Here is a 23,029-nt window from a genome sequence, read left to right as displayed (position 1 = left end):
TGGAGCTTGAAATAGGAGCTCAAGATCTTTAGGGCCCATTGCACCCGTCAGCCTCGCACGCGTGGCCCCTGGCTGTGGAATGGGTCAAGAGGGGCCCCGGGAGCACCGCCCGGCCCGGCCCGGCCCCGGGAGCATCACCCGCCCGCGCGTGCGACCCCGCCAAGCCACCAGGCGGCGCCACCGCACAGCCCCGCGACCCCTCTCCTAGGCAGCCCCGCCCCGGCAGGCCCCGCCCCCAGCAGGCCCCGCCCCGGCAGATCCCGCCCCGTTATGGCTCCACCCCGTTATGGCTCCACCCCTCAGCACGCCCCCGGCGCGTGCTGACCGGCAGCTCTGCTCGCGCGCTCGTCATTGTTATCGCGAGAGCAGGGACTACCGGTCCTCGCTACTTCCGCCCTTTCTTCGAAGCCTCGCGCGATCTCGTGCCCTTACTTCCCGGGCGGCGTGCACAGTCTCGCGAGAGCAATGCGTCCTGTGGCAGCGGGGCGGGGCGCCGGGAGGAGTCTCGCGAGAGCGGAGCCCGGCGCGGGGGCGGAGCGCGGGGCGCAGTCTCGCGAGAGCTGCCGGCCCGCCGGCGCCCCCCGGCCCGCTTCCTCTCGCTGACATGGTCGCCGGCGATGGACCCTCCCAGGACAGGTCGGTCACTGCGGCGACGGGGCCGGGGCCGCGCCGCCCACCGGGACACCGCGGCCCGGGACAACGCCTCGCCCACAGCGCTGCCGAACGGCGCTGTGCCAGGCCGCGGGGATCTCTCGGGGGGGGGAAAGCGGCCCCGTCCCCGCCCCGCTGGCTGCTCGCTCCCGGAGGTTATTTTTTCCGAACACCTAATGGCTGCTGAGAGGTTTATTTTTGTGTCTGGTTCCCTTGACGTTGGCTTGGCAGTCAGTGCTTTGTGCTTCCTGCTGTATTAAAAGCCGTGTCTTTTATCGGCACTGCTGTGGTGTGTTATCCTGTGTGTAGATGGCAAACTGAGACAACAAAGGTCAGCTGTGTTCAGGCTGTGCTGGCGACCTGCACTGACCTGTACGGACCTACTGTTAGTGATGCTTTTCAAATTCTCCTTAGTCACACATCCACATCACGAGGAGTCTCAATCCATTTAGAAACCTTTCCATATTGCATATACTTACAGTTTAAATGAACGTTAGTTCTGGCAGAATCAGAAGTAAAATCTCGTTTTGTGAGTCCTCAGGCAGTGCTGTGACGACCCGTTTTATTGTGGCTGTAACTGTTTGTTTTGTCCCGCAGGAAGCCCTTACCAGCCCGCCATTGAAGCTTTGGAAGGACACCCAGAGAAGAAGTTTTACAACGTGTCGAAGCTCGGAGGTGCCAAGTATGGTACGGTGCTCTCTGGGGGTGATCAGGGTGGTTCCATCAGCAAACTGCACCACTGGTGCCCTGTGCTGGCAGGAGATGCAGCTGGGAATGCCTAATGGGTGTGTTTGGAAGCTGATCATATCCCAGTTTCTTAGTGCTTTATGGAGTTGGCAGGGATACTACTTGTAGTTTTTTTTTTTAGTAAGGGACACAGTACAGGTGTTTCTGCAATTTTCAACAGTATTTCAAATCAGAAGAATTACACTTTTAGAATAAAAGTGAAGCGATAAAAAACTCCTATTTAGTGCTTCAAGAATAAATACAGGTTTTACTCTGGTTTTGTACAGCTTCATGGTGTTCTGCTTTCTCCTCCCCAGCAGCCTCACATAGTGGGTGACTGCTAGAACATGGCTCCTGCTGCAGGGTGAGGTTTTGTGGTGCTGTTGCTTAATCTCAGCTTGTCATTAGTATGCAGTGGCTGTCTGTGCCAGAGAGACCTTCATTGGGTCTCTGTGTCCAAGTGCCTTTCAGAGTGTTGCACGTGTGGTGGGAGGGAGCTTTGCTTAGTGCCAGCTGGAGCAGGCTTTAGTCTTGCAGGTAATCAAAGCATGCTGGTGTTTTCCTCTCCCTTTGTCTTCATGTTAAACTGAAATACTTACATGGGCTACTTAGTAAAGGCTTTTGGGCTATTTTTCAGTTTTGCAAGGTCTGAATTCTTCAGTGTTCACAGAATTTGTGATATGCTTCTTGAATAAAAAACATATCAGTGGATATTTCACTTTAAAACCATATTTGACCACAGTTATTAACCCCATGTTGTTTAAAGAGGAGAGAGAGGGGGGCACAGTGTCTGCTGAAACTTTGTGCAACAGCTGTGTGCTCTTGCACATTTCCCCTGCTTGTAGTAACAAAATCTATCTTTCAGATAAGCACACATGGAGGAAACGGTACTTCTGCTGGTGGCTTGGTCCAGAGAGCAGCAGTGCTGTGTTAGTAACAAAACCAGGCAGTTCCCAGCAGTTTTGTGAAAAGCCTCATGACAGGAGTGGAAATAAAACGACAATATACAACTTTCTGTTAAAATGTACCATAAAGCTTGCAGCAGCAATGGGTATTCCTGAAGATATTCTCAGGAGTCTAAACAGACTGCACTAAGAGGGTCTTTATCTTCCAATAGAAACTTCTGTGCAGAAGTTGGAAGCCTCATATTAACTTCAAGGTAGCAAAATACTAAATAACATCTAGACACAGTGTGGGACAGCACTGGTAGCAAATCCAGCATCTGGAATTGCTCATTGCAGTTGTTGCTAGAACAGTTTGAGGTTTACCTGTTTGCCCTCTGCCCTGGGGCTTCTGGCTGTAATTTGGCACTAATTGCCAGTTAATATTAATCAGATTACTAATGTAAATGTTAATTGATTTAGTTGCCAGTTTTCTAGTGTTTTAAGACTTATGGGGAAAATGAGAAGGGTTCAAAAGGATTTAGGGCAGAGAGGACATGTGGAGATCTAGACCAGGCTCTTGCTGAGGCTGGAGCTGATATGGGGAACCTTCCATGGTTAAGCTGTGCTAGTCTGGGAGGACAGAGGTTCCATGTTCCTGTGCTTAACCGTGCTCCTTTGGGCTGCTTTTCCTTTGTGCCCAGTCCCAGTGTCCCTTCCTGCACCCTGGGACTCCTCCTGTGCTTTCATGGGCACCGCTGCTAAGTCAGGGCTCCCCTTGGCTGCAGTCCCTGGGAGGTGCTGGGCACTGCAGCCTGGTCACCAGCTCTCCCTGCAGCTCCTGTGTGCCAGGCACAGCAGTCCCAGAGCCTCCTAGAGGGCCCTGTGCTGGATGTGATCCCATTTCTGGAGCTGTCCTGTATCCTGGAAGCCCCAGACTGCACATGGTGTTGAAGAGAGGAACTGCTGGTGTCTCATGGAGAGAAGCAGCTGCTCCTCCAGAGCTGGTGCTGAGCTGTCCCTGGGACAGTGAGATTTGTAACCCACAAGAAAGCAAACAAGTTCTTCTCTGGGAACCTGGCTTTTAAATTGAGGGAGTGGTGGCATGAAGATACAGGAGACTTATGGGATGATATCTTTATACTCAAATTAACTCAAATCTGAAACTCAAAATAGTGACTTATCTAACTAGATAACAGTGGATGTTATCTCAGAAAGACTTGGTGAGAACAGAGTCAGCAAGTTCTGTATTAATAGTTTGTGAACAAACCACTGGATTAGGTTCAGACAGCCAAACTTTTTTTAATTAAGGCCTGAACTTAATTGTTTCACCTTCTGCCAGCTAACTTTTTTAGGATTTTTCATGTTCTTATGAAGATGTTTGCCTGCTTAAATGATGCTGAAAATAATGAGATTTGGGGAGAAATGACAATCAATCTTGATTTTTCTTTTCTTTAGTGGTTATTTTGTTTGCAGTGAATAGTGACATTGGGGTTTTTTTTCTCTTCCCTCTTATTTCATTCTCGTTTCCATTTCCCTTTTTTTTTTTTCTGCAAAGGAAAGTGCTGCTTGATTCATATCAGTAGCAAACTAACTCAAGTTTTATTTAATGAAATGTTCTTTATATTTTATGAAGTGTGTTAATCTTAAAAGGGGCACATGGCAGAATGGTTTCTGGTCTTTGTATCACTGCTTATTGAAAATAATATTTTGGCATTGGTTGCTTTGGCTTTGTCTCTTGAGTAATGGAATGGCAAAATTTACAGTTAAAATGGTTTTCAGTATTCCAGTAGTTGTTGCTTTTGACCTGCTCTGATCAATAATCCCAGGTCTATATTCCTTGCATTTCTCCCCTGTTCACATAATATACCTTATGTACTGTCAGAATGGTGTGGCCAAGGCATTGGGATCTCCCTTGAAAATCCCATAGGGTAATCCATCAATGTGTACATTGTGCAGTTCTCTGTTCCATGTTGTGTAGGGAAGATCAAACCCAAAGGCAACTGGAAAAACAGGCTCCTGAAGCTCTCATCCTTCCAAACCCTAGAAAAGTGGAATTCCTTAGAAATGTGAGATTGTAATTTTAAAATACTCTGTAAGCTGCAAGTGCTGCACTCATGGGGTCTGTTCCTTTCCTCACCTCAGACACTCTGCCTTACTCCATCCGAGTGTTGTTTGAGTCCAGTGTCCGGAACTGCGATGGCTTTTTAGTGAAAGAAACGGATGCTATGAACATCTTGGACTGGAAAACAAAACAGAACTATGTTGAAGTGCCCTTCTGTCCTGCCAGAGTTGTTCTTCAAGACTTCACGTAAGAGAGTGTGTGTGTGTCTGTCTGTGTGTGTGTGTGTGTGTGCAAAACCCCCAAAAAACCTGTGCAAACTCACCGACTTTGTGTTCCATTCTTTGGCATGAGAATAAATTACACCTCCCCTCTTGATACCCAGGTGGAAACCTGTGCACTGTCTCTGCTGTGCCATAGATTCCTCATGATAATTCCATATGATGTGAGGGTAGGAGTTGTTTCTGTAGGGTACTCTGGTTTGGGGCAAGTTGGCAAGGCTGAAACTGCTGGCCTTCAAAGAATACAGGATAAGAACCAGAATACAAGTGGAAGTGGTGATGTTTTGGCTGTAGCCAGACAGTTGAGAGTTCATACTGTCACTGATAGCTCTTCCTTGAGATAATTGAAGATGAGATATTGCTTACTCCACATTGAGTAATCCAGTCAAATCCATGAATAATACATATATTGAAAAAGCAGCCTCTTAGGATGTTAACTTCTTTGTGATTTGACTATGGCATAGCTAAAAGGGCAGCCCTTCATCAGTTTGCAAATACTCAATTTAAGCTGTCTTGCTGACTATATATTTATTAAGAAGTGAGATAATTAAAAAAAGGAATTATGATGATAATAAAAATGCAGTAACATTTGTTTAGCAGGCAAAGCCAATAAGATTTACATAGTACTGTGTTCTATAAACATTGCCTCTGTCTATTTTGTACAGCAATATGAATATTGTGAAATGCTACAAGCTTCAGAAATGGCTCTGTTAGACAAATGATGCATGCTAAGGTGTTAAATGTGTATAGCATGAGCTTTGCTTGCATAGCAAGATTCTGTTGTAAAGGTAAGGAGTATCTAAAGATCCCTTCTGTGCTGAAGTACCATCAGACTTGAGAAGTAAAGCAAGACACAAGAGAAGTGTGGTTATCTCTGAGATGGTCCCATGTTCTTGTTTGGTACTTTGCCTTCAGACAAGCTGTTGCTTGTTGAGAGGGGGTACCAACTCCAGTGACTTTAGAAATATAGAATAGCAGGTATATTTTCTGAAATAGGATACAGCTCCTTCTAGATTGAAATGAAATTAAAAAGAAGTTTGTGCATTTCAGTGAGTTAATGTCTCATGATGTTTTACTATTTTGTTTTTCCATCTGTCAGGGGAATTCCAGCAATGGTGGATTTTGCTGCCATGAGGGAAGCTGTGAGAAATGCTGGAGGAGATCCGGTGAAAGTCAATCCTGCCTGCCCAACTGATCTCACTGTTGACCATTCTCTGCAGATTGATTTCAGCAAATGGTAATGTACCTTTTTTATTTTATTTTTACAAGCCAAACATTGTTGTCTGACACTGAAGTGTGGATTCATTCAGGTCTAGTTACTGTCCCAACAAATCATTGGGAAGGTGTGGATCCCTAAAACAAGACATGGTGGTATCTGAAAAAGGGTTGGATAAAAATGGATAAGCACTTTTGAGGGAGAGAAGGAATGTTTGTGAGGCCTTATGGGTGAAGCTGTCTGATAATCGAAATTCTGGGCAAGATTTTGCTGAAATAATGGGATCTGGCATGGTTTCCAGAAAATAACATGTCTCAAGAGAATGAGAGAGAGAGCATTAGTTATTTTGCTTTCCTCTGATTTTATTGTTCAAGTTAAAGAGAACTTTGTTTCTCAACATGGTTGCCTTGTCACACACAACTCCAGGGAAGGGGCCTGCAATTCTACTGGACGTTTTGAAAGACTCTCATTGCAGCCTATGGCTTGTGACTGGTCTGGGATTTTGATGGGCTTTGATTTAACACCAGATAAATGAGGCTGTGGGTATTTTCAGAGAGAAGTGTACTTGGGAAAAGTCTGGAAAAGTAAGGGGACTGGAAAGCTACTAGCGTAGTTTTCCTTATCTGACAGACAGTGATGTGATGGATACAGCCTGGGGCTGCCTTTGCTAGAAACAGAAGACAAAAAACTTGGAGCTTTTGTAGAAGACAAAAAAACTTGAAGCTTTTGTTTAGTGTTTGCTGAAGTAAATACTAAATAATGTAGCTTCCCTTTACCTTCTCCCCTGCTTCTCAATTGTGGAGCCTTCCAAAACCCATGCATAATTGCATAAACTGCTCAGGCTCTTTGGAAATTAAAAGTTCATGGGGAAAAAGCCTGTGGTCAAAGGACATGGATGCATGAGTCATTTCTGTCAACCTTCCAAACGCTCACAGGATTTCAGTTTGCTGAGTGTTAGAAGAGCAAGAAGCTGCAGATGATCTGTTGTGCTGCATATGTGTCGTGTCTGTTGTGTGCTCTGTCCATGCCTGTGTCAGGAGGCACAGCTGATTCCTTTGCAATTAGGCCAGCCTAAAATTATCAGGCAGACCAGGTGTTGGCAAGGGGTCTCCACATGCTGCTTTGTGATGATAAATCTGGCCTCTGGAGCAGCCCCTTGGAAAGCTGTGGGGGCTCAGCAGCTGCTGGCCTGTGATAAGAAACCCTTCACTGCAGGGTGGTTTGTGCTGCTTTTATAGAGCTCCCATCTGTGGGTCACAGCCTAGTGGGTTGCAGTGGGATTTAGACAAGGTATCCTCTGAGGCCCTGCACTTGGATAACCAAGGATCTGGCTGTATTACTGAGGCAGAAGAAAGCAGTGGTTTTAATTGCAAATTTGTGATTTAATAATTATGGAGAGAGGTGAAAATCATTCATTTTTCACAATAAGCTTTCTTTGCTCTCCTACAGAGACTGAGTGCTACACAAATAGAGGGTAGTGTGCTATATGGACTTCATATTCAAAAAAAAGAAGTCTTTTCTCTCTTACTTCTGACTTGAATAGTGTCTATAATTTATCTGCACCTTTGAGAATTTGTATAAAAAGCCTAATTATGATCAAGTTATTTGATTATTTTTTTATTTCCTTGAGAAAGCTTTGCCAGCAGTCATTCCTCTGTGGTTTTAACAGAACATGTACAGCACTGTCTTAAAAAAAACAAGTTCAGTCTGCCATTTGGATGAGACTCTACCCACACCTTCCAAGTTTAAAACTCTGAGTTCAGCCTTTGCAATGATGTTTATAAAGATTTCTGGTCTGTTGTGAACAAATGGAAGGAGTTGTTTGGTGTTAATCTTTCAGAGAATCGAGTTCTGTTCACTTCTTAGCACACTACATTACTTAACCAAGCTTATGCAGCAGTAGTTTACTTTGCAACAGGGTTGGAATAAAGGAACTCTATTTTTTCAGATACTGCTTTATAATCTGTTGAAGGGATTGCAAAAAAACCCGGAGGTGGGGCGGGGGTGGGGATGGGGGGGACAGGGGGTGGGGACGGGGTGTGTGCACAAAGAAGCAGATCGCTGGTGTATCAATGAACGCTGTGTTTGATGTTGCAGTGCAATCCAGAACGCTCCCAACCCCGGTGGGGGTGAGCAGAAGCCGCTGGCCAGGCTGTCCCCGCTGAAGCCACCGCTGCGGAAGCCGCCCCCGTGCCGGGGCCACAGCGGCTGCCGGGGCTCGTGCGGGGCGGGGGAAGCCGGCCGCAGCTCAGGACCCTTCTCTGCGCAGATCGAGAACACCCCCATCCTCTGCCCCTTCCACCTGCAGCCGGTGCCTGAGTATGAAAGCTCCTTTGCTAAATTGTGTTGTACCTTTGTGTTGTGGAGCACTGCCTGTGACAGCTCAGGGAAATGTGTTTTTATTTTTTTTTTTAAACATCCATCTGTAGTTTTCAGCTATGCCATAGAAAAGTTGTTTCAGTATCTAGAAGTAGGTCAGATGTAGCAGGTAAGAATTAGTCTACAATAAATTTTTCTTTTTTACAAGAAGAGCTTTACTGAACACACTGCAGAGGCCACCTATTGGCTTATGGCTGTGGCTTTTAAATTAAATATTAGTCCTTCTCTTATTTCTTTACAACAACAACTAAGCATAGGAGTAATTCTCTGTCTCTTGCAAAGAAAGCCTGAGTGAATAACTCAATGAGGCATGAATTTATTTCTAAAAGCAACTCATAGATTTTTGTAATAACTTTTTGGATGTCTCTTGTTCTTAAAGAATACATCATCCCCCAACCTGTACAGGATCTCACAGTCCATCTGTAACGGAGTTAAAATTCAGTAAATACCCTGCCTGTGTAGTAGCCCAGCAGAGCCTCATGTCTGTGCCTCTCCCAGGTTTCTGTGTTATTAACAGGTCATTCTGCACTGTTCCATCTATGCCAATTATGCATAATCCTCCTCCTTCAGCTGCTGTCTCTGTCTGATGGACTGTTGAGATCCCTATCTGCCCATGCTGGTCAGATCTGTATCCCACAGTGATACTGTGTGGAGTGCTGTGGTAATGTTATGGATGTGGAAATGTTCCTGTTCAGTACAGGTGTAGGAATGCAGAATGAGTGATGTTTTCAGTAATATTGGTGTTCTGGCAGCACACCAGCAGTCGTACTTGTGAAGAATGACTGTCCCTCGGGGCTTGGTGAAGCAGCAGGAGAGCTGCTGACCCTGCTGCAGAGAGGAAAGGGAAGTATCCTGACTGTAAAATACACTTCTAAAAATTGAGGACTTCCTTCCTGGTACTAAGCAAGTGTGTTCCCTTCCTTGTTCAGCTCCTTAAGGCAGAGGTTATTCCTCTTAAATTATGGATTACTCTGTTACAACAAATATCAGTATCTTAATAAATAATATATACTAAGAAAGGATAGTTCATTTTATGAGGCTGTACTAATGAGTACTTGTGAAGAAAAACTTGTGGCTTGGAGGAAAATACAAAAATGGAGGATAGTTACAATTGAAATAGTGTACATCTTGGTTTTTTAACGTATGGAGTTTTGAGATATGCAGTGTGTGAATCGGCTGATGGGGGTAAAAATGCTTCTGTGTATTGCAGCACATGCTTGGAATAGATCTCTTAAAGTATTTTTGAGATCACACTTCAGGCAAACCATACCTAGAATAAGCAGGTTCTCAGACATGGCACATATGAAATCAGCTATGTCTCACTGTTTACAGAAAGCTTGCTGCAGGGAAGCAATTAACTTTGTTCTAATAAACCTCTTCAAAGAGTCCTGAAGGCTTAAATAAGTCTTTCATCAAACAAACTAAAATTACAACTTGTTCTTCTGTAATTTGAAATAAATTATGACAGTACTTGTAAACTTGTTTTCTTCCTAGGCCTGAAACAGTATTGAAAAATCAAGAAATGGAATTTGGCAGAAATAGAGAGAGGCTTCAATTTTTTAAGGTATGTCTCTGTACCTGCAGGCTTTGTGGTTTGGTCTTTTTAAAGAATAATTTGTCTATGAATATTCAGGTTTAGATGAAAAAATAAGTGTAATTATTTGGAAGTGTTAGATTTTAAACAAGAACAGAAAATTTGCTTTCTAACTTGAAAAAGTTTACTCTGATTTGGTTCTTCTCAGTGGGGATTTATGAAGCATTAGTGTTTTTAATGCCTGTCATGAGCTGAGTGCCTTAGGTCACAGTGAGTTTCTGGCTGAAAGGGCCCTTTATCCATAACTGGGTTAACAAAGGTTCCTGAAGGTGGAAGTGTTGAGTGGAGAAATGTGATCAGACATGGTTGCTCAAACTGGGCAGCTGAAGTCCTGTAGTGAACATCAGCTCCTCTGCTGCTGGGCAGGCTCTGCAGCATTCCTATTTGATCCTTATCCTCTGTTTTCACGTGGTTTAGGAATTCACTGCAATGATCTAAAACTCTTTTCATGGATGTAGACTAGAGGTTTCATTCTGAAAGCTGCAAATTAGCTTTTACATTATTAAAGAGAAAAGTGGCCAGGCTGAATCTTGTTACAGGTTTCCATGTCAGCTCTATTAAATGTGCCATCCTGAGTCTGCAAGCAATTTCACCCTGAAGTGTCAAACCCAAATTCAATTATGCTGTAAATTCTGTTATAGATACAAGTGCTTAGGTTCTGTTGTCTGAAATAGCAGTCTTAGGTGGGCTTGTAATCAGTTGTGTGAACTGAAAGACATTTCTGCAGCCTGGCTTTTGAAAGGTAGGCATGAATTACTGATTCAACCTTCAGAGGAACTGAGTGAAAGCTTTTGTTGATGATTAAGAACGTAGCCAAGGAAATCACACACCTCTGTTTGACAGAGGGACAAAAGCCACTTGCGTAAATAGCAAGGACTCTTATTGTGGCTTTGTTTTGTCTTTCTAGTTATGTTCTAAGAATTGAATATAGCTTTGAAAAAAATCCAACTCTTTTATTCTCCTTTTGGAAAAATTACAGTGGAGTTCAAAAGTTTTTGAGAATGTTTCCATAATTCCACCTGAGACTGGAATGGCGCACCAAGTGAACTTGGAATATTTGTCCCGAGTGGTTTTTGACGATGTGAAAGATTTCCTGCATCCCGATAGCGTGGTTGGCACAGACTCACACACAACCATGGTAAATGGCTTGGGTATCTTGGGCTGGGGTAAGTATGCTCAGAACTTCATTGCTCTTGGAAAGGCAACTAAAGCTTTGCTAAAAAATATTTCTTCCCACTGGATGTTTGTATCTCAAGCATAACAGACTGTCTTGAATTATTGTTCTGAATTTTTTTGTCTACAGGTAATCTTGAATAACATTTATCTCTCTTGAGAAACCACTCTTTGTAATTTAAAGAGAAGGCAACCAAAAACCAGCTGATTCTCAAATTTAATTGCTGTTTCCACAGCAGAAATTTGTGTGATTTATTTTCTCACAGAAAATCAGTTTTAGAGATAAAATATTTTCTAGTTGACTGTGATGTCTAACTTGAGCAATAGTCTTGCTTGATTTTCTTTTTGATGTGCAAATATTTAATTGAACTTTTATGTTTCTTGCTGTGTCTGTTGGAAATGGAGTGATGCCCTTCATTTGTGAGAGAAAAGCAGCAATATGTTTATTGTCATGAGTGTTTAGGCTTAGGTGTTTATTATGTTTTTGGGCCTGAACACGTGGAGTGTAGGTTGGTGAAGGTGTGACAAGCGTGTCCCATTCTCCCTGCAGGCGTCGGGGGCATTGAGACGGAAGCGGTGATGCTGGGAATGCCGCTCACCCTCACCCTGCCCGAGGTGGTGGGCTGTGAGCTGACAGGCACAGTCAGCCCCTTTGCCACATCTATAGATATTGTTCTCAGCATTACAAAGGTAAGAGTTCAGTGCCTTTTCAAACAAAATAGGGATTTGTGCAAGTACTGCCAGTGGTGTTTGAGAAATGAATTAAATTCAGTTTTTAGTATACCTTTAATCATGGCAGTGCAGAAAGGTACAAATAATCTCTAACCATTTTTGTTTGCTGGTTCTTTGAAGTAGTGGGGTTTTTTTCTTTCCCCTCTATAGTGCTTTGCTTATAGATCCTCTTCAACTAAAAATAATTCATAATATTTTTTTTTCAAACATAGGCCTTAGGGTTTCAACTTTTTATTTTAAATGCTCGTGACTTGTGAATTGTGACAAAAACTGCTTGCACTGTTTCCCTTCATATACCAGGTATTGTGTGTTCTTTCCAACAGCATCTTAGACAAGCTGATGTCGCTGGAAAATTTGTTGAGTTTTTTGGGAGTGGTGTTTCCCAACTGTCCATAGCAGACCGAACCACAATAGCAAATATGTGTCCTGAATATGGTGCTATTCTGAGTTTTTTCCCTGTTGATAATGTGACATTGAAGCACTTAAAGCATGCAGGTAAATATTAAAGTAAAGCAGGGATTCATTGTAATTGTGTTTTTCAGTTGTGGTAATACATGTATTTTGCTCTGCAGAAAAACCCAATGTAATCCAAAAATTATTGAGTTTTTGCTTAAAGCTCCTTAATTATTGTATGGTGCTTTTCTGCAGAGTTGTGATATGGATTTAACGTGTAATTAGACTTGTGCTTGAGGTTTGTGTCCAGTCTGGTCCATTTGTCTAATGCCTGATTTACAAACATGATACTGCTTTTCAACATCCAGAGTCCTGGTTTTTGGAAGCGTATGTAAGCCTATAAAAATATTAAGGAAGTTTTCACTCATTTTGAAATATATATGGAATGAAAGTCTTCTTGATCTAAAATCAATCCCATAACCACCTGGAGATTCTTTACTACATCAAAATTTAAAATGATTACTAGAAATAAGGGAAACTGCAGAACAAATCTGACCATGTCTCTGATTTTTCCAAGTGGTTTATGTTTCCCTTTGAAGTGAATGATTTCACTTGCATCTCAAGGTAAACAAGGAGGATGTCAATTCCTTATCGAGCTACTGCAAACAGAAAAACACAGGGTGACAGATGCCAAAAAAAGCTTATTCATGAATGAGACTTTCTGAGACTGAAATCCTTCACCTTCAAATAAGAGTTAAATGATTTCAATAGCAAACATTTTTGTCTGATGAGTTCAGAGCAGGTGAGTGGGAAGAGTAGCCATCAGTACTGCCTATTGTCAGCTAAGCACAGGGTCTGTATTAAACAAGGAAGCCCTAACAGACAAAAAAAAGCTTGATGGACTTCAGGGACACAACTGTCAATTTAGAGTTACCACTGCTAGAGCTGGAATAGCTTATTTTGTTCCTTGACATAAGAAGATAATTGAAGCTAATTTAGAAAAAATTGTAATAATTTATAAATGTTTTAATTTGTGTGTCATTGGGATATAGAAGTGGTGTACTTGAAAATAGTACTTTGAATGTTACACTTAAAAAACAATCAAAGTGTCTGAAAGTTGTGTGATTTGTTTTATTTATGTTTTTAATGTGACTTTTCTCATGTTTGAAATTATCTTCTTTAGGTTTTGATAAGGCCAAGCTTGAAGTCACTGAAGCATATCTTAAAGCTGTGAAGTTATTTAGAGATTATGAGAGTTCTTCCAGAGAGCCTGAGTATTCTCAGGTATGCTTGAAAGGAGTTGTTTGTTTGATTCTCATAAAATAACTTTGGATTATTTCACAGTCTCATCTCCCACTGTAATTTACATTGCTTTCAGCAAAGTTGTTTTTATTAACTCACAGTTTTGAGAGAGCAGAATTTGTAAAACAGAGGGGGTGGGGATAAAAAAGGGAAGCATGGTAACATTATGTCAATACAGATACTGAATTCCAGTCATCCCAAGGACTGTGAATGGTAGAAATGTTAGGGATAATGTCAAAACATTTAGAATAAGAGGAATAGTGAGTATAAATATAAATATTATAGTGAGTGGTGTTGAAAATGGAATCCCAGAGTTCTAAATGTCTGAGAACATTGAAATTTGGAACAAGAATTCTTGGGTGTCTCAGGAATACATTCCATGCACTGGAGGGCTGGGTTGGTAATGCCTGCACTTTCTGTTTTTTGGTTCCTTAGGTAGTGCAAGTTAGTCTAAGTTCTATAATTCCGTATGTCAGTGGCCCCAAGAGATCCCAAGATAGAGTGGCTGTTAATAACATGAAAAGTGACTTCCAAGCCTGCTTAAATGAAAAGGTTTGTATTGCTGATGGTCGCTTCAGAAGGTATTTCCTATCATTCACATGAATAAACGTTATATTACCTGTTCCTTGCATACCTGCTGAACCCTCCTTATTGCTACACAAGTGCTTGACCGTTCTTGCTTGACAGGCATCCCAAGAGTAAATCATTGGTGTGTTTGGCAGGAACATGATCTTCCCAAAGTCCTTCATTTCACAGTTTAGATTGCTAGGGAGAAAGAACTTTAGGTAGTCCGTAGTATGAGTTTAGCAAACATTTTCATTTCTTCAGGCTTTTTTTAGACAATTGTGCATTACTTAATTTCCAAAACAGAATTTACCCTTAGAAAACTCATCATACCTTAAAGGGGTTGAGGAAAGACTACCAAGATTTGTAGCTGAGTGTTCTGAGTTCTTGCATTAGCAAATGATTTTTGCTTACAGCTTAATTCACAGAGTGAATGTTTTTACTCAGAAGGTGCTGGTTTTGGTTAGGGATATCCACAGGTATCTGGAGAGTGCAGCTAATATAGGAATGTACCTTCCTTTTAATTTCATTTATTGTTCAGGTTCAAGACTGGCAGCAGTATTAGAAACAGCTTATAATGAGGCCTGTGGTACTGTGATTCAGTTGTGCTAGAGAGAGATTGTAGCTAATGGTGAAAGACAAAGGGTGAGGTTGATGGGAACCTCTGGAGGATGTTTGAGTGCTGAAGTGGAAAATGCCAATTGACCTACTCTGGTTTACTTACCCTCTTGCAATTAAAATCTTGGACATGCTTCTAATTCAGGAACAAGTGTTGTGTAGATTAGACATGTATTCTTAAGGGAATGTTCTTCCATGTATAAAGGAAGATAGTTGTGGAACAGCCACACACAGACTTTGTTCACAGTTGCTGCAAAATTAAAGCAGTTGTGAAGGAAGAAGGCTGAGACCAGTGTACAGACAGGGACATGAATTGAGGGCTGCTTTTAAAATCATGTAAGGGTTCCTAGTGGCACAGCTGAGTATTATTTCAAAGCCAGTGTTCACTTGGTCTTGCTGTAATGTCATCTTCTCTGTACTGTAACAGCTGCTAACATGTATTTTTGTCATCCAGTCTGGTGTTAAAGGCTTTCAGATTGCAGCTGAGAAGCAGAATGACGTTGTGCCTGTTCAATATGAAGGAAATGAATACAAGCTGTCCCATGGCTGCGTTGTCATTGCTGCAGTCATCAGCTGCACAAACAATTGCAATCCATCTGTCATGCTTGCTGCAGGTATGTTGGGACCAGACATCTCAATGGTGCTCCCATGCTTCATAGCCCTCACCTTCACCTTTGTAGGTTCTCTTCACCTAGGTTTGTAACCTAGTTGTGTAGGTTTGAAACTGCAGACTTGTAGCCTTAGCTTGTAGCTTCTGGATGTTATATAGGGAAAGTTGCTTTTCCATAATACGATCTAAGTTTGTCCCATAACACAGTACTAAGGAGAGTAATTACAAAATCTTTACATTTAGTAGTATGACAGAAGGTAAGCAGTTCTAGGGCTCCTGTCAGGTGGATGCACACAGTGGCACAGCTGATGCAGGAGGTGAGCCTTAGCTTCCAGCATGTCCTGGATGATGAGCTGTGATGCCACAGCCAGGACAGAAACTCTGTCTGCTGAGCAGTTATTCTGTCAGTGCTTCAGGGGTATCTGCCACACCTTCACAAGCTGCACATGGTTTTGCTGGAACAGCTCATCTGTCAGACTTTGCTTTGCTCTTTTTAACATCCTCTGTGGCCAAGATGAGCTTCCCCTTAGGGCTGTGTGGGCTGTCTCTGGAGACTGAATGGATTGGCACTGTGAGCTAGAACAAGGGAAAGAGATTTGTCATAGAGAAAGTAAAGTGGGTGTCCACATTCCAGGAATGGGAATAAAACCATGCATGCTATTGTTATGCATTAAGAAACTTGATTCAAGCCAGTGATTGCTTGAATAGTTTAATAAACTGAAAGTTGTCTAATCCTCTGGGTTTTCTTATGCTTGATTTAACTAAGGTAGAAGCATACAGATCTCCTATGAAGGGATATACAAATCATAATCTGTGTCCTTTTTTCTTTTTTTGTTTGGTAGGACTCCTGGCCAAAAAAGCTGTTGAGGCTGGCCTCATGGTGAAACCCTACATCAGAACAAGTTTATCACCTGGCAGTGGCATGGTTACACATTACCTCAGTTCCAGTGGAGTATTGCCATACCTCAGCAAGCTTGGGTAAGACCTGGCTCCCGGGGTGAGTTTGGGCAGGTTGTACAGGCTGATAAATAGGACTGCTGTTCACTTGGGGTTGGCTAATGCCTAATTTAATATATTGCCATTTTATTTACTTGTTGACTTAAAATTATTCTGCTTCATTGTATTCCCCATATCAAAATTTATGATGTGTAGCTCTAATACATCGGAACTGTTTTTCCAGTCACAAATTACTTAATTTTAAGTGACTTGCAGGACAGGATGTACTTGATGTATTTTAAAAGTGGAAACTGCAAATTTGTCAGGATAGTCTGTATTAGTCTTCTCATATCATTGCTGCTGTCAAGGGTTGTTTAGTGTGTTTTTGGATGCTCTGTAGCAGTAAGAGAATATGTTCAGTATTCTGTAACAGTCCCTAGCTGTTGTTTGCATCAGTGACATGTAGTATCTGCTGTTAATTTTCTAAAAAGTCTTAACTGTCAAGGGACAAAATATATTGTTAATAAAAGAAAAAGCAGTTATGTTAGCAAATTGCTTGTGACCATGTGTAACTTGATTGTTTTTCCCTTATAGGTTTGAGGTTGTTGGTTATGGATGTTCCACCTGTGTTGGGAACATGGCCCCTTTGCCAGAAGCCATCAGGAATGCAATCAAACAGGTAAAGCTCTGGCTGGCTTGTTGAACACAGAAATGTATTTCTCACCCAGTCAAGAAATCAAGAAATACAGTAATCCATGCAAAATACACTTCATTTTTGGTTTGGACTTAGCATGATGCTAACATCATGTTTGCTTGTTATGCTAACAGCGTATTTGCATGTTAGAATGAGACCGTGCCAGTTCATTGCTATGTAAAATAAATGTCATAAGTAGTATTTGTAGAATACAGTTAAAAATTATATGATAAATACATATGATCTAATCTTGCAGAGGCTGCAATGTGTAGATTTTGTATCATAAGTGAAGAGGAGGGTTTTAAAGACCTATGAGCTTGAATAATTTTAACCAGCTGTGTCTAACAACTACAGCTTTTTTCTCCTCTGAAGCAGAATTAAAATAAAAGAAATAAATGGCAGGAGAGGAGTTGACTGAAGTGACTGGAGAGCACATCAGAGGTTCAGAAGGGAAAATGTGAAGGGTAGTGAGAGAGAGCAAAATGTTTTTCACTTGTAGTGTTAAGAGTAAATACTTAAGTGGAACGCTAAAAGCACATTTCACTTAGTCAACAGAAATAGAATAAGCTGTTGAAAAACCCCAAACTACTGGACCAGTATGTCTGGGTCTGCCTTTCAGGGTGATATCATTGCCTGTGGGGTATTGTCTGGCACAAAGAACTTTGAGGGCCGCCTGTGTGACTGTGTTCGTGCCAACTACCTGGCGTCCCCTCCGCTGGTCGTGGCCTACGCCATCGCGGGCACTGTGCGGATAGATTTTGACATGGAGCCTTTGGGTGAGTGTTTTCCTACAGCTTCTGTTTCTGCAGCTGGTGCACATGGGCACAGATTTCTGCACTTGATTTCAGTGCCCAGAATCAATATATTTGAAGAGAAAGCAGAGCCATATTTGGTTTGCTCATGACTAAAGCAAAGCATTCACTTAACTGATCAAATTCTTTGCCTATCTGGTACCATCTCTGCAGGCCTGAATATATATACATCTATATTCTAATACAGATCTCAAGTCTAATACTTCATTCTTCCAAACTAATGTTGTGTTTAAAATCTTACTCAGGCACTGGCTTTAACGGCAAAAGTATTTACTTACGAGATATTTGGCCCACCCGACAAGAACTTCACACAGTGGAGGAAGAGTGTGTGATATCATCCATGTTTAAGGAATTGAAAGAAAAGATGGAGGTAAGAGTGGACTGTTCTACATAATTTAAAGGTTGCATTTCATTGTAGCTTTATAATATCTTGCAGTTGAATTTGATTGGTTTGCCATTTATTTCTGTTATTGTAATGGAGGGCTTAACTGAGATGGGTACTTGTATTTAAAAGTGATTCCTAAATAATACCCAGTGATGTAATATGTAATAGAAAATTATTTACTAAATAACAGTAATTAATAAAATCATCAGTATTTCTTCAGTTTTTGAGTGTAAAAATACAATAAATTAACTTCTGTTCTTTTTGATTAATTTTCTTCCTTGTAGAAAGGAAACAAACGATGGAATTTACTGGAAGCACCAGAGTCAACTTTATTTCCCTGGGATTTAAAATCTACTTATATTAGATGTCCTTCCTTTTTTGATAAACTTGTAAGTACAGTGGATCTATCCACTAGATTATATGCATTGCATTTAAGTAAATGAATAGCTATTACAGGAACGCTTCAATGTTGAACCAACAAATTTCATTATCACTAATATTTCTCAGTCTATTAAATATTGTTTGTGTCTCTGGAATGAGTGGGGCCTGCCCATCCAGGTGCCTTTCTATACTGCAGATATGTTTTATATCTCTAGATCATGGAAGAAAACGTTTAATGTTCCTTTTGTTCCTTTCTTTCTGTTGTTTCTGCCCCCGCCCTGTCAGGCCAAAGAAGCAGTTCCACCACAAGCAGTTGAGAATGCTCATGTGTTGCTGTTCCTGGGGGACTCTGTCACCACGGATCATATTTCCCCTGCTGGAAGCATTGCGAGGAGCAGTGCTGCTGCCAAGTACCTGACCAGCAAAGGGTGAGCTCTGCTGTGCCACAGGACTGCTCACCTGCTGAGAAATTCATCAGCACTGTCACCTTCCTCTAGAAATGCCTTTCTAATGCAGAAAGGGGAGACTACATGTGGAAAAGCAAAATAATTAATCCATGTTACTAGATAAGCTGGTAATGGTAAGAGGGATTAGTAAGGTGGGTTGTTTCTTAGAGCAGTCCAGTCTCCCCATAATTCTTCTGTAAGTACCACATTGCTTGCAGCACTTCATAACAAAACTGTAGAAAATTAATTTAAAATTGCAGCTTTCCTCATGAATAACCTAGCATGAACATGTTGTTCATGATTTATAATAATTACATTTGTTGGAGGTCTAGTTCTTTGCATCTTCCACTGAAGACTTAGATATGCTGCAATAATTATTAAAAAAAAATTGTAGCATCCTTTTAAATCACATCATCTTTAACAGATTTCTTTCAATTGGGTCTTTATTCCAGACTCACACCTCGTGAATTCAACTCTTATGGGGCTCGAAGAGGTAATGATGCTGTAATGACAAGAGGTACCTTTGCAAATATCAAGCTTCTGAATAAGTTCATTGGAAAGCCAGCTCCTAAAACAGTTCACTTCCCATCAGGACAAACGGTAGGAATAAATCTGTTTGCACAGCTACTCTGGAGTGGAGAGTGTAGATTTAGAACTCACTCAAAATGTGTCACTTTGTCATTCCACAGCTAGATGTGTTTGAAGCAGCGGAGCTGTACCAGAAGGAAGGCATTCCTGTAATAATTCTAGCAGGAAAGAAGTATGGACTGGGTAGCTCAAGAGACTGGGCTGCAAAAGGGCCTTTTTTACTGGTACTGCTGGTTTGTTTGGGTTTGGGAGTGGTTTTGTTTTTTTCTGAAAATACCTGAAAACACATTGTATAATTTCTTCATTAGAATATTCATGGGAGAGAATCACTAGTCAGGCTAGATCTGAACTTCCTCATTATGTAATTTACTGTCTTGGATACCAGACTTTGCAACAAATTAGGGATTTGTCTATGCTGATCTCTGTTTGAACTCCATGAGGTATTCCGTATCTCATTGTTGGTGACTAATTTCCACTAATATTGACAATATATTCCAAGTCTGCCATTGATTCATGTCCTGTTAACTACAGCATGGTCCCTGTCTATAATAAACTCCATTTCACACTGCAGGGGCCTGCTCTGGCTTGTTTGCTTCCATCTAGTTGGGAAGCTAAAAGATGTTACCAGGGTACTTAAAGGACTCTGTGCAAAGCACTCTCTCTACTCTTGAGTTTGAATTACAAGATGTTAGACATAATTGTGTTTGAAGGTTACTTCTGTGTTACTTCTGTGTTACTTCTGTGTTACACTCTGCTTGTATTTTTTCAGGGTGTTAAAGCTGTCCTAGCTGAGAGCTATGAGAAGGTTCATAGGAGTCAGCTGATTGGAATTGGCATCGCTCCACTTCAGTTTCGTCCTGGGGAAAATCCAAGTACTTTGGGACTCACTGGCAGAGAGCAGTTTTCTATATTGTTCCCTCCAGACCTGTCACCCAGAATGACTTTGGATATTAAGGTATCTTTGCAGTATTTTTCATTTCTCTGTTGGATGTTCTGATGCAGAGGAAAAAAAAAACAATTCTGTTGATAGGAAGCAAAGCCAGAAAAGACAAAACTTAATTCTCTTGGAAGGTTATAGTTTATAGTCCTGCCTGAAGTTTGTCATGGCTGTTGGGGCTTTCCCAAAGTACATATACACATGTTCTTTGTACACAACTTTGTATGCAGCCTGATGTTCTTGATCATTCTGAGTAGTATTTTGCCCCTTCTGGGCTCAGTCTTAGGATAGAAATGAGTTTGTCTCACATAGGTGTGAGGATTTGAGAGAGGCTTCAGCTCTCCATGCTCTGTAAACAAGCCCATAACACAGTCAGTGCCATCTTAGGGATGTGGTCGGTTGCCTATAGGCCCCTAGTGTGCTCCCAGCTGCATTTGAGCTGTGCTACAACAAGCCTGCCTTCCATCTGGCCCCAGCAGGCTTGGGGCTGTACAGACATGTCAGAGGGTTGAATTCACTTGTATTCAACAAAACTGGGGTTAGAATGTTGACTGAGAAATAAGCAAGGGGAAGTGAAAGCAAAGCTTAATTGGTTTCTCTTTTTTGCTTTTCTTTTGAAGACAAGCACTGGAAAAGTATTCAGCGTGATTGCCTTGTTTGAAAACAATATGGAGATAACTTTATACAAGAATGGTGGAAGTCTAAACTTTGTAGCTCGAAGATTCTTATAGTAGCTACTGACTCTCTGGGTACCCTGCATAACTGCTAACTCAGCAAATGCCTTGTGTGAGCCCAGGAATCTGTACTGTGGAACTGCAAACAGTCCTAGTGTGCTCAAAGTTACTTCGTCCATGGATGTAAAAGATTGTGAATCATTGTAACTGCAACAAGATCCTTTCTGATTTTAAATAATATTCTAATGGTGCTATTAAACATTGCTAAAATCAACATGTGTATTGTGACAAGAGAGCTGTAAGTATGGAGGGGATGTTTTATCAGACCATTTTGTAAATAAACTATGCGAAATTGAAACTGATTGTGCTGAAGATTATTACGTAAGAAGATTTTCTGCAGTTGTTTCCACTCAGTTTTTGGACCTGTAAATCTGTGTACTGCTGTTTGTTGGTTTAAGAGTAGCAGATGGCATGGGATCTTAAAGGCCATACAGCTTTTTTTCTTTTTTTTTTTTTCCTCATCCAGAGCTTAGAAAAGATACTGAGTTCAATTTCTTTGGGTTATGGGTTGAATAAAATGCAGTCCACATGAGGCCCATGGTATCCTGTATCACAGATGATGATTTCCTTACCTTTATGGGATTATATTTCATCTGGATCCAGATTTAAACTGCTCAAACCGTTTAATATGTGAAATACTGTGTTCTTAGAAATATGGGAAACATTTCTGCATTTAAAAACATATCTCCCAGTTTCATTCATGCAGGCTAAGCCATGTTTCTTCATACCCTTCAGTTGAAGTTTGTCACTTCTGCTTCAAGGGATGCACTTTGTCGTTTGTGACATCTGTTTTTATTGTGCTCTCTGCAATATCATCAGATAAAGTACCTCCTAAAATTGTTTTAACCTTTAAAAACCTTTTAAAACATTTGCTAGGGCTGTTTAAATTCCTCTGCTTTAAATACAACCTATGTCTAATACGTTACACCTGTCAGATGTTGAAGAGCCAGGAGGCCACATTGCCTTTGAGTGCTTTCTTACCTGCTGGCAGCTCCCAGCTCTTACAGAGTGTCCCCTTCTGAGAAGGAGCCCAGAGCACTGGACAAACCTGTCTCACCACACTGCAGTAGCTGTGGCTGGAATTGTCAGCCCACTGAGGGTAAAGCCCAAGTTCCATAGCTCATATTGGCAGGAGATGCAGAGTTGCTGCAGCTTGTGTTCCCACTTCACAGAGCTTTGGTTGTGTCTGAGCCATGCGAATGAGTCTGCAGCTCTAGCAGGCTCTACCTGTGCTCTCCTGTGTCTTGAAAAGCTTTGTAACTCCACTTAGTTTGTGTAGAGATTGATTTCTGCTGGAGAGCAAAACTGCAGAACTTGCCTATAAATTGTCAGGATTTTGCTTTAAGGTTTTTTGTTGTTGACAAATGTTGTCTTAAATATCAAACCATTAAAGAGGACTATATTGGCTTTATTTACATGTGCTTTTAATTTATAATCAGACACTGAGATAGTTGACTTGTGAACTAACAGATGCAGTGTTCAAATCTTCAAATAGTATGTTTGACATTCCTTTAAAAAGCCCCCAAACCAAAATACCCCAAGCCTCTTGAATAATTATATCAATATAATGTATTCATTTTTGACAGTTCAAAGGCCAAACTAATTTGATTGACATAAATTTGATACATATTTTCCTATTTTGTTAGAGTTCACTGAAATTTGAAGCTCTGTATAATCTGTTTTTATATTTCACTAGTTTGATATGATTTTCTTCTAGGTGAGATGAAAATCATTCCACTGACTCCTACCACTTCTAAGGGGGATAAATCAATGCAGTTTTAAATATTGTATTCAACTGAATGCTGAACGAGTTCCTGTTCTGTGGTACACTTCCATTAATTTTATCCAGAGTGACTGGGCTGATATTACTTCTTGTACAGCAGTGTCTAATACTGTTTTATCCCAGCTCGAAGGTATATTCTTGCTTTAGTTCA

At 41.3% G+C, this 23,029-nt stretch overlaps 1 protein-coding gene across 5 annotated transcripts; it reads left to right on the top strand.

Moving 5' to 3' along the window:
- The first annotated feature begins 315 nt into the window (after window positions 1–315).
- IREB2 (iron responsive element binding protein 2) lies at window positions 316–22,506 on the top strand. 5 transcript variants are annotated; one of them, XM_015639140.3, is made up of 22 exons: window positions 316–636; window positions 1,249–1,338; window positions 4,404–4,569; window positions 5,701–5,838; window positions 7,915–8,136; window positions 9,691–9,760; window positions 10,770–10,956; window positions 11,514–11,653; window positions 12,019–12,190; window positions 13,272–13,372; window positions 13,826–13,942; window positions 15,027–15,186; window positions 16,025–16,160; window positions 16,713–16,797; window positions 17,432–17,588; window positions 17,870–17,994; window positions 18,294–18,398; window positions 18,676–18,818; window positions 19,289–19,436; window positions 19,526–19,648; window positions 20,194–20,379; window positions 20,982–22,506. In XM_015639140.3, exons 1-22 carry the CDS (start codon window positions 618–620, stop codon window positions 21,090–21,092), a joined length of 2,901 nt encoding a protein of 966 aa, XP_015494626.1. In that variant the 5' UTR covers window positions 316–617; the 3' UTR covers window positions 21,093–22,506. The 5 variants fall into 5 exon arrangements, 4 of the variants coding, with proteins under 4 accessions (XP_015494626.1, XP_015494628.1, XP_033372779.1 ...); XM_015639142.2 differs by lacking the exon at window positions 13,826–13,942; XM_015639141.3 differs by lacking the exons at window positions 316–636; window positions 1,249–1,338 and adding an exon at window positions 1,418–1,436.
- The last annotated feature ends 523 nt before the right edge of the window (window positions 22,507–23,029 follow it).

This window comes from Parus major, chromosome 10 (assembly GCF_001522545.3).
Source record: "Parus major isolate Abel chromosome 10, Parus_major1.1, whole genome shotgun sequence".
In the NCBI taxonomy this organism is placed as follows: Eukaryota; Metazoa; Chordata; class Aves; order Passeriformes; family Paridae; genus Parus; species Parus major.
This window is presented reverse-complemented; position numbering and strand designations above follow the sequence as displayed.